General features: G+C 33.5%; 1 protein-coding gene and 1 pseudogene across 4 annotated transcripts in view; both read left to right on the top strand.

Annotated features, from left to right (window-relative positions):
• STXBP5 (syntaxin binding protein 5) overlaps positions 1-12,056 on the top strand; it is a 165,408-nt gene that overhangs the window by 48,563 nt on the left and 104,789 nt on the right. For all 4 annotated transcript variants that reach the window (XM_025997974.2, XM_025997976.2, XM_025997975.2 and 1 more), the window contains exons 5-7: positions 291-425; positions 2,114-2,177; positions 7,121-7,204. In XM_025997974.2, the coding sequence (XP_025853759.1) occupies positions 291-425; positions 2,114-2,177; positions 7,121-7,204 (283 nt within the window). The remainder of the gene's footprint in view (positions 1-290; positions 426-2,113; positions 2,178-7,120; positions 7,205-12,056) is intronic.
• On the top strand, positions 7,620-9,225 carry LOC112919376 (cytochrome c oxidase subunit 6C-like; annotated as a pseudogene).

The following is a 12,056-nucleotide window of genomic DNA, read 5'->3' as shown; positions in this document are numbered from 1 at the left end:
TGCTTTTAACAGTTGAATTTGTGATATAAAGTAGTACAGTGATTGACATAGCCAGATTTGAAACACATACTAACTTTAAACTCCTCTTCTTTCTATCAAGCCATGCTGTTTATTTACTGTAACACCTTATGTTTGACATAGAAGTTGAATTTGCATTTTCAGTACATAAATCTAGTTGTATGTCATTTTTGCCTCTCCTAAATTATTTATCATGATTAACCCTCTAATGCAATTAATAAAATTTACAGACATTTTTCTAATTACCTTTTTGGATATATTTTCTCTTACAGGGTTACATTTTGCCATCTGCCTTTCCAGAGTAAGTGGCTCTATGTGGGCACTGAGCGAGGTAATATACATATTGTCAATGTGGAGTCCTTCACACTCTCAGGCTACGTCATTATGTGGAATAAAGCCATTGAACTGTGAGTTTGAGTGCATATTCTGTATCTGAAAGTATCAGTCCCATATAGGATATCTTTATATAATAGCTTATCAGCAGATCCATGTGGAATTAAATATGTCAGACATTCTTGATATTAAACACTGTTTATTAGCCTTTTCTAAACGTTATCCTACTAGCAGTTTGTAAATTTAAGTGCTTTATAATACAGATAGATATGTGAACATATGCATATATGACGTGTATGAATGTACAAACTATAGCACAAGTTTAGTGAAACAATTCTTTGGTGAAAAACACTCCAGTTTTTTTTTTTTTTTTCTGTATTTTTATCTTCTGGTTATTTTTCTTCCAAATGCTGCACATGCCCCACTAAACTGATTTCACAACCCACTGATGTGTTGCCACCAATGTTTAGAAAACATTGATCTAATCCATTACTTGATGTGTTTTAATAATCAACAAATATAATGTAAATGTTTGCAATGTAACATTACAGAATTTGAAAGTTAATTGTCTTTAATTTTGATAAAATGATTGTTTTCATTTAACAGTAACAAGAACAGGACTGGGCTGAGCTATAAGGCCCTAAGGATCTTTAGCACTAACTTTGCACTCTGTTTTAGAATCTTATCTTTACATCTCATCTCAATTTTTTCTTATATTATTTAGATGTAAAAATCAAAGGATATCAGTAAGATTCATTTTTGGTATTTCTTTTTTTTAAAAAAATGGTTCTGTATTGTTGCATTGCACAGAATTTGACATAAAGATAAATTTGTAGCATCTCTCTTAAGTACCAGCAATAATGTATTATGGCTGGCTTTCCTTCCTGTGGCAGGGATGTATATCTCAGTTTCTTGGTACATAGTGTGCGTTTTTGCTGTTCTGAGTTGATCACAACATCCAGTGGGTAGGCCTAGTGCAGATGTCTGTATAGTTTCACAAAGGTTTCTCATGAAGTGGACTGGTGGTGTCTCAACCCTTGGAATTTATGAATGAATAGTGAGGTGCTTATTCCTACTGTATAGGCATAAGTTCAGCTCCATTCTTAGCTGTATGACTTGTTTTTCTCTGACCAAGTACAGTGGCATTACTTCTGTTGACATTTAAAAGAACATAATAGAATTTTTCCTATGTTTCATGTGAGCTATGGACCTGGATGAATGCTCCAATTGGAGGCAAGGGTTGAGTAAAGTAAGATAGTAATATTTTAGATGGTGCTTTATTTAAAAATATTAATTCTGAGGATTATAGCATGAGAATAGGGGTTTTTTTGATGCTAAAATACAAAATTGAAGATTTTTGCCTATATCAAAAGTATACTTGTATCAGTGTCACTGTATTTTTTTCTGATTCCTGTTTTTTTTTTTTTTTTTATTTAAATTCCAGTTAGTTAACACACAGTGTAATGTTAGTTTCATGTGCACACCCAATATGGTATTTCAACACCTCAGTACACCCAGTGCTCATTACAAATGCACTCCTTAATCCTGATCACCTATTAACCCATCCACCCACCCATAGTTTTACTCTGAGTCCTATCTTATCCATATTAAGAACTATACATCTCTAATTAATCACTTACTGAATCTTTTCCTCTTTTATAAATGTATCTTTATTTTCCATTCATTGTCTTCATTGTGATGAATATATAGTTGAATTGAAATTTTTAATTGAGAAAAAAACCCTGCTAACTTTCTATTTTAGGTCGTCTAAATCTCACCCAGGACCAGTTGTCCATATAAGTGATAACCCAATGGATGAAGGAAAGGTAGAATTTAAAAAAATATATATATTTATTAAATGCATACATTTTGGTATTTTTATAAATATACGAACCGTTCCAGTACCACATACATGTACCTTGCAAAATTGAGATTTCTAATAAAGGTTGTACATCAGAGATGTTCACTGGTTTATACATTATGAAGAAAAAGTGAAAGGATTAGAATCATTTACAGTTTTAAAGAACAAAAAACCCTAAGACAAATAAAATTTAATAAGCACAATTAAAAGTTATTAATTTACTTTTGGCCTATTAAGATTTTCTGGTAATCCTGGCAAAAACTGTTTTGGTTTTGAATTATTTTTAACACTTTAGTTATATAATTTTTTGTAGCATTTATCATATAATGCCTGACGTTAGAGTTGTCTGTATCTCATCTCCCTTAAACTTTTCTTCATAGATATTATCTTAGATTAATAATGTAGATATTTTTTAAAAATAGTATTTCATTTTTTATATTCAAACTAGTTTCATAAATCAATATTTAGTTGTTATTTAGGTTTGTTAATACATTTAAAAATAATAAAATTTCCTTTTCCATGAATCTCTTTCCTAATTCAAATGTCTCTTAAGTAGTTCTATTTAATGATACTTTTCTACTTACATAATTTTTTATACTGGCCTACATAAACATTAGAAAGTTTATTACTATCAGAAATCAGTGAAATGAGATTTGTAGATTTTGTGAAGGTTTTTTTCTTCCCTCAGTTGGTGGGAGTGGTCCAGCCTGTATGTTATGTTAACACTATTCTCTTATTTGCCACTAGGAAAACAAAAGGATAGCTATACTGTTTGAAGTTTGCTTGTAATCAGACAGATGTATGTTTTGAGAGAAACTTCACAGGAAGCAAGTTATAGTCACCTGTACCTCTGTTTTCTTTGCTATAAAGTATTTGTTTAGAAGCCAAGACTTTGGGTGGAAGGCATGGCAAGAAGGTTGCATCTTCCCTCCCTTCTACCTGGATTCAGTCTCTAAGACATTTCAGTCCTTCCTTTGAAATGTCTCTTTTCTATTCAATGTCATTATGACCACTAAAGTTTAAGGTATTCCAACCCATTCATGAGCCATTTCCACATCAGTCTTCCTAGAATGCTGTTTTACTACTATTGCTCTCCTGTGGGAAAGCTTTCAGTGATTCTGCAGTAGCTGACAAATAAAAGTTTCCTTAAAACATGGCCTTAGGTTTCATTGTATTTCAGAACATCTTTACTTGAATGTTGTGCTGAAGCAAATAGTTTCCCAAAAGTGAGCTACTCTTTATTACCTCCATACCTCCTTTCTGTGAGTCCCTCTGTTTGGAATGCTTTCCCACTATTCTCTCTCTGCTGAATTCCTACCCACATTTTGTGGCTCAGATTAAATGTTTATCTTTCATGACATCTTTGCTGACCATCCTGACTAAAAATGCTTTCTCTTACTTCCAAATTCATTAGCATTTTAGTTGTACAAGTTTTATAGTTTTTGTCACATATTGTCATGTATTAGAAATATGTATATGTCTCACCTTCCCTGAACTTGAAAGACTCCTATAGCATAGAGATAATATTTATAAAGGTTTATGTTTCCCACAGCATCCGACATATAAATAATAATGCCTCAATATAGACTTAATTTATTATGTAAATAAATTATATAAAACTGCTTATTTTAATCATCATTTTTTGAAACTTGTTATTCTCCTTAGTTCCCAGAATTAACCTCATTCAAACATTTTTGAAATACTAGAATAGATCAAATTGTCTAACCTTTGGTTTCTAATAGAAAAATCCACTTTATATCAGTGTATCTCTACTGTTTCCAAAAATCTTTGTGACAGTGTGTCGCTAAAGAAAGGTATAAGATGACAGGGCAGGTTCCTCCAAAGCTAACCTTACAGTAGCTGCCACAACATTAAGCAAAGGTTTTAGCTAGGAAAGGTTAGGTATTAGTGTAAAATTGCTCATGATGCTAACAGTAAAAACTACCACTCACTGAATTCTGCTTTGTTTTGGGCACTGTGCTTTCTACCTCTTATGCACTATTTTATTTGATCATTTAACAATTTTTAAGTTATTTATCTGCTGTAATTTACAGATGATGAGACAAAGACTTGGTGTCATTATATGTTCCAGAGGTACAAAGCTAGATGTTGATGGAGCTGGGATTTTGAATATGGATTGCTCTGATTTCAACCTCAGAATTATTAATGTTGTAGAGTTATATTCATATTTGGTATACTTACTAATGCTTTTTATGAGAGAAAAAATAAAAGGAAACTTAGTCAACAGTATATAAATTAACATCTCTGAATTATAAAAGATTCTAATAAGAATAAACATTGAAAGAATTTCCCAAGTTTTTTTTTTTTTTTTTTTTTTTTTTTTGAATTTCCCAAGTTTAAATACCATATCTTTAAGTTAGCTCTTCTATTTTTTAATGTTTAGGAGATTATGTGGATGAAAGTCTAACCTGTTGGCATAGATTTCTGACATTCTTAAGGATGTTAGAGCTGTCTAGTGGGGTTAAAGCTTATTATAACTCTCTTATGTTATTAACACCTGGTTGGGTAAAATTATTTCCTTAATGTTACATGGCTACCAAGTAACAGATCTAAGACTAGAGCTCAAGTGACATGTGTCCTGAGCAGTCCAGTGCTGTTTACACTGTACATCAGTTCTTACATTTTATCCTTTTCCATCTCTTATTCCTAAAATTTCTCTATTATTTCCCCATCAAAAAAAGCTATGTCATGTATTTAAGGTATTTAGAAGGACTAGGAAAAGACAAAGGAAAAAAATACCAGTTTTTCCTGGAAGGAGTATATATCTCACATTGCTAGGAAAGAAGTTTGTGTTAGCAAAATTAAATGTACTTCCTACTGAGGTGGGGAGTTTTGTTAGCTTTAGTGATTGCCCCTCCAAGTGCCCCTTTAGTCTGAAATCCTCTAAATTGCTATTTCATTAAAATTACTGAGACTACCCCAAGCTTTGTTCATACCCCCAATTGCATGAAGAAATATTGGCTCTCTACTAATCATTTAAATATTCATTAAATAGGTATTTATTGAGTGTCTACTGTGCACTCAGCAGGATATTAGAGACATATAGATGAAAACACATGTGCTAGCATAGGTGGAGGATCTTAGTCTATCTAGAAGAATTGGGGATGGGCTTACTCAAGGGAGCAATGCTAAATTGAGACTTAAAAATGAATAGGAAATCACTGAATGAATAAAAGGGAAGTTTCAAGCAAAGGGAATATTGAGATTTGAAAAATGCCAGGCTGAAGGGTTGTGGGCAGCAGAGGTTGGACAGACAGTGGACAGTTTGTAAAATAAGAACATGCATTCCATTCTGTAATTTACTCTTTCACATAAAAATGTATTAAGTACCTGCAACATATCAGTCAGGCTCTGTGTCTTTTGGTGATGAACAAAATAAAACCAGTTCTTGCCTAAATAGACTAGTGTTATAGTCGATATGAGAATTCAAGGGTGCCTGGGTGGCTCAGTCAGTTAAGTGTTTGCCTTTAGTTCAGGTCTTTATTTCAGAGTCAGGCTCTCTGCTCAGCAGGGAGTCTGCTTCTCCCTCTCCCTCTGTCTCTCCCCCTCTACTTGTGATTTGTCTCTTGCTTTGTCTCTCATGTAAATAAATAAAATCTTTAAAAAGAAAGAGAGAGAGAGAGAGAGATTGAGAGTTCAGCTAAGGAAAAAGCCATTATTGTGTGCTGACCCTTCAGATTAAAAAATATACAGAGTACTGTTGGAGTACATGGAAATGAGATTGATTTACATTTGGTAGGTCAAGGAAGGCTACCCAGAGGAAGTGATAGCTAAAACAACATTGGAAGGATTAGTGGGATTGATCAGGTAAAGAGGATGACTTCAGATATGGCCCAGGTAGGAAGACAGCAAAGATAAGAGAAAGCATGAACTGAAAGATGTGCTGGAGTGTACTGGGTAAGAGGGATGTGACAAGGGACAAGGCTGTAGAGGTAAGCAGAGGTCAGAGCATGATAAATCTTCTAGGTCATGTTACTCAGTTTGTACTCTATCCTAACAGTTATAGTAAGGCATTAAAAAAATTTTTTTTGGCATTAAAATTTTTTTAAATAAAAGCATGAATTACATGATCATGCATTTTAGAATTGGTAAACACTAGCTACAGTCGGGAATGGATTTAAAAAGAGCAAGACTGGAGTCAGGGAGACCAGGGGACCAGAAGAGAAAACTTTGTGTCTTAAACTAGAAGAGAGGTATTGGGGGTGGGGGAAAGTAGAAAGATAATAGAGTGTAGTTTTAAAATTGATGATTTTACCTGACAAGGGAGACAGTAGAGTTAAGGATGACCCTCCCACCCCAAGGTTTTTGTCTGAGTGACTTAATGAGCACTAGGGAATACTGAGAGAGACATTGCAGTTAGGGAACACCAGAAAACGAGGGCAGGGAAAAAATAATGAATTCACTTTTAGACACATTTACATTGACATTCTTGTGGAGTAGATAAAGGGAGCTGTTGCCACTGGAATTATGGGTCTGAATCTTATGAGAGGAATCTAGTCTGGATTAGAACCTTCAGTAGATATATGAGTAAATGATATTGCCTGATAATGTGTTGAATTAGGAAAGTTTATAAACTCTAAAGCATACACAAATGTTAATTTTTATTAGTAATTTATGTCATATTAATGAAAATGTATACTCAGGACTTCAAAATGATACTATTTTCTTTCTCAATGATTAGTTATATATGTTAAGTCCCTAATCATCAAAGACATATAAACATGCAGTGCAGTATTCTCATTTGTCATTCCTGTGATTGGCAATGCGATGTTTAATTATAACTTTATACTTGAAGCATATGAATGATAATAGTTATCTTTATTGTCATCAAATAAATGTTTCACATAATATCAATCCTAGGTCATGTGGCATTTTCTTTTCTTACAGCTTTTGATTGGCTTTGAATCTGGAACAGTAGTGTTATGGGACCTCAAATCAAAGAAAGCCGACTACAGATACACATATGATGAGGTAATAAGATTGTTTTTGCTAATCAAACATTTTTATCATTTTTCTAATTCAGAGCAACTTCTCTAAGAACTTAGTTGGTGATTTTAGTTGAGGCAACCTTTGTAATTGCAATAAAAGACTTTTTTACTTTTATATAATAGATAATCACATAGCTCAAAAGATTAAAGAAAATCTCTTTTTCACCTCTGTCATTTGGCTATCCAGTCCCTTAACTCCTGGTACCAGTGTTCCCAGTTTCTCATTCTTCTAGAGGCATTCTAGAACTCTTCTAGAGTTTCTCAAAGACTAGATTTTTCTGGTTCTATCCCTCTTGTGTTTCACATCTTTTTTTGTCCTTAGATTTTCTATAAACTGGTTTACTGAGGCTTGATCAAATTCGGATTCATTTTTCATTTTAAGCCAGACTTCTTAAATGATGCTGGTACCCTTATATCAGTGGAGAGTTCATGTCTGTGAGGTTATTAGCAGCCGGTGCTGTTCAAGGCCTAGATTTATCAATGCATAGAGGTTGCAAAATGAAGATGTTCTGATTCTGTAATTCCGCTCAGACACTTGATAAAAAAAAAGAAAACTTCTCTCCTGCTATTTGGTTAAATAGTAGTATAGTTAATAAAGGAAAGAATAAATGATTCTTTGCTTTTATTTTAGTGTTTACTCTAAAGGAGTGTTCTGTAGTAATTCCAATGGTGACCAATTTGTTCTTGCTTTTAGTTTCACTATGTACTTGAAAATTTAAACGTATTTGTGATTCAGTACATTGAAGTTGTTGTCCTTATTGATTTTCAAATTCTCCCATTTTGGTCCATGAGCCTCCTTTTCTTGATTCCTGTGTTCTTTGGTGATAATAGTCTTGGATATCTTCCTTTCTATCTGTTATTTTAAAAAGTATAACTATTAATCTTGTATTTTTTTGTTTCAAATTTAGAATAAATTTTTTTTTCTTAGGAATTGTGGCTTCTTCCAGTGTGAAATGGTATCTGGTAACTGTAATCTGGGGATTAGTAGGGTCATGATTTCTAATTCAATGATTAGAACTAGGAAGTGTATGTGGTTTTGCTTGCTTATAAGATAAAATATGTCATGTCTTTGTAATGATGCTTTCAGTTACTTAAAACAGCAGACTATATTGAGTAACTATAATAATACGTGGTATAGCTTATAAATATGTGCATGTGATCTTTGTAAGCATGCTAAAAAAGAATGTCCCTTGTTTTCATAGCTGCATACTTTTTTTTCATACTTTCTGTTTTTAAGGTTTTTGGTTACTAAGCACTGTGTGATTCACTAATCAAGATCTTAAAAGTATTTAAGAAAAAGATCTTAAAAGTATAAAAAACAATATTTTAAATGAAAGGTTCTTTTAATTTCATTGGAAGTTTTGTCCTATAAGTCTATATTAAAATCAGAGCAGGTTTTAAAAATTCGCTTTTTTTGTTTTGCTTCTTATAAATTTAAATATTAACCTTGGCTTTAGCCATTATGGAATCACAGGGAGTGGATTTATCCTCTTGCCTTAAGCAAATACACTGGAAAAATAAATAAAAAAACATTTTTTAGAAATTAGCAGGTATTAAGAGCAAAGATTCCAACTGCTGGGGCGCCGTCCATTTCTGTTAGGAAGGACGTTAGGTTTCAGGTAGGTGTTAAGGAGAATAATTACCGTGACTTCAAGTGCTTTGATGAAACCTCAGATTCGAGGCCTCTGGCCGAGAGTCTGCAATTTCATATCGTTGGAGCCTTTGCTGTATCCCTGGGGTTGCAGCTTTCTATAAATTTGCTGTGGCTGAATCAAGAAAGAAGGCATATGCAGATTTCTACAGAAATTATGATTCTATGAAAGATTTTGAGGAGGTAAAGAAGGCTGGTATCTTTCAGAGTGCAAAGTGAATTTGGAATACAAAGAATTTCTTTGGGTTGCGTTTCGTTGAAGCTTGTCACTGACTGTTCTGTGTTCCTGAGCTATCAAACACAAACACTGGGTTATGGAATAGTTTCTCTTAATAAACAACTAAAAAAAAAAAAGAAAAGAAAAGAAAAAAGAACAGAGATTCCATAGAGGGGAGACAAACAAGGTAGCCATTTAGTTGCCTTAGCTTATGGCCTAGAGGTTTTCAAGGTCTCTACATAAAGGAGAAACCCTAGGTGGAAGCTCAATAGTCTCTTTGGGTTGAGGAGACAGAATAGAGAAACTGGGTAAGCCAAGATATTTGTAGCCTATAAGGCACTATATCAAAGGATAGGGAACTACCTAGAGAGAGTTTAAAAATATATAGGGAACCCCCCACCCTGAGTCTTCAGGTAAATACTGATTAGTGTGTGGGTATGAGGCTTTGAAAAGATCCACTAGAAAGAAATAGGTAAAACAGTTGTCACAGCACACAAGGCCAAGAATAGCTCACATTTGCAATAGAGTGGAGAACACCTTGTAATGCACAGGGCATCCGGAAGAGTACTCAGAAAGGTATTGCCTCAGTAGTGGGGCTTCCCTAACCCTACACTAAAGACTCACCTACCTGGATTAACAAAGCTTAAAAGCAAGCCTTTAGAAGTCTAAACTGATTTCAGATAATTCAACTATTCTAAAAGGTTCAAAAGTATTCCAAAGAATATAATAATAACCTACCATAAATTTCATAATAATTAGCATCCAGATAAAAATTTGAGGCATAGAAAGAAGCCAGAAAGTATGATGCAAAATAAAAAGAAAATCCAGTCAATAGAATCAAACTCAGAAATGACACGATACAATTAGTAGACAAGTATATTAAAATAAATGTTACTAAATAGGTTCCATATGCTCCAGAAGGTAAATGAAAGCATAAACATGCTGAGAAAGGACAGGGAAGAATTGAAAAACCCAAGTGGAATCTCTAGAGATGAAGAAGTAAAATGAGATAAAAAATACTCTGATCAAATCAAAAGGTTTGATCTTGCAGAAGGAAAGATTGATGAACTTGAAGGCATAGCAGTGAAACTACTCAATATGAAAGATGGGCAGAAAAGGACAGAAAGAGTGAACTGTGGTTCAGCTTCAGGCAGACTAATGTTTGTGTAATAATCCCAGAAGAGGGAACATGGAAAGTATATTTGAAGAAATAATGACCTAAAGTTTTCCAAATTTGATGAAAAATATAAATCCTATAAACTAATAGGATGTATAGAGATCACAGAAGTTCTGTGAACTCAAAGCTGAAGGAAAATGAAGGAAAGCTGTATAAAAGCACATATTTCAGTTACTTAAAATTAGAACTAGTGATACAGAAAATCTTAAAAGGCAAGCGGGGCAGGGGGAAGGGAACACATTAAATACAGAGTAACAAATATAAAAATAACAGCAATAACAGCAAATGATTTCTTTACAAACAGTGCAAGCCAGAACACACTAGAACAATACCTTTATGGTACTGAAGGAAAAATATTGTCAACTTAGCATTTTATGTTCAAAAAATTATCTTTGAAAACAAAACAAAAATGCTTTTACACACTTTAAAAACTCAAAGAATTCTTCACTTGCAGACCTTCGCAGCAAGCCACATTAAAAAGGTTTTCATGCAGCATGCAAGTGATATAATTGGAAATATGATCTACTCAAAGGAATAAAGGACAGCAGCAATGGTAGATATGTAGATAGATATAAAAGCTTTTTAATTTTTTAAATTCTCTTTAAAAGATAATCACAGGAATTAGAAATGATAAAAATGCATTGTAGGATTTCTGACATATAGAATTAAAATCAGACAATAGTAGCACAAAGGTCAGGAGACAGAATCTTTTTGTAAGGTTATTATACTGTACCTGAAGTGTTCATTACTTGAAGGTGGACTATGATAAAGATTTATGCGATAAATCCTAAAGGAAATACAGTAACCCAAATAGGTAAGCCAAAGAGGAATATAAAATGAAATTTTAAAAATACTCAATCCATGGGCAGCCCCGGTGGCTCAGCGGTTTAGTGCCACTTTCGGCCCAGGGCATGATCTTTGAGATGCGGAATCAAGTCCCACGTCGGGCTTCCTGCATGGAGCCTGCTTCTCCCTCTGCCTGTGTCTCGGCCTCTCTCTCTCTGTGTCTCTCATGAATAAATAATTAAAATATTAAAAAATTCAATCCAAGGTAGGCAGAAGAGGAAAAGGGGAACAAAGAACAGATGGGGGAGATAGAAAAAAAATAGCAGGGCAACAGATTTAGATCAGCTATGTCAGTGATCATATTAAATGCAGTCATTTAAATACCCCAAATAAATGGCAGAGATCTTCAAATTAGATCACAAAACAAGATCAGACTCTACGCTATTAGAAACCCACTTTAAATATAAAAACCCAGAAGTGTTAAGCAAAAAGTAAAAGCACCAAATTAGAAGAGTGCTAAAATGGCTGTATTGATATCTGAGCACTCTCTTCAACATCAGAGTGCCATTCAAGGACATATGGAACATTCACCAAAATGGACCTTAGTTTGTGCCATAAAATAAGTCATTATAATTTTAGAAAAATTGAAATTATTAAAAATATGTTCCTTTAATATAATAGAATTTAAAATTGATAAGATGATACATGAAAAATCTACAAATATTTGAAAGTGAAACAATATAATTTTAAATGTCCCATGAGTCCAAGAAGAAACAGAAAATGAAAACGTATTTTAAACTTAAAAAAAGTGGAAATATGATATGGAGGTCTATGAAATGCTACTGAAGTATTCAGTGTGGCGTTAAGTGTTTGTGTTAGAAAATGAGAAGTCTCAAATCAATGGCCTCAGCTTCCACCATGAACAAGAAGAGCAAATTAAAACCAGAGTAAGCGGTAGAATGGAAATAACAAATTAATGAAACAGATAACATAAAAACAATAGA

The sequence above is a fragment of the Vulpes vulpes genome, chromosome 1 (assembly GCF_048418805.1).
Source record: "Vulpes vulpes isolate BD-2025 chromosome 1, VulVul3, whole genome shotgun sequence".
Lineage (NCBI taxonomy): Eukaryota > Metazoa > Chordata > Mammalia > Carnivora > Canidae > Vulpes > Vulpes vulpes.
Note: the sequence above shows the minus strand (reverse complement) of the source record. Positions and strands in the feature narration are given on the sequence as shown.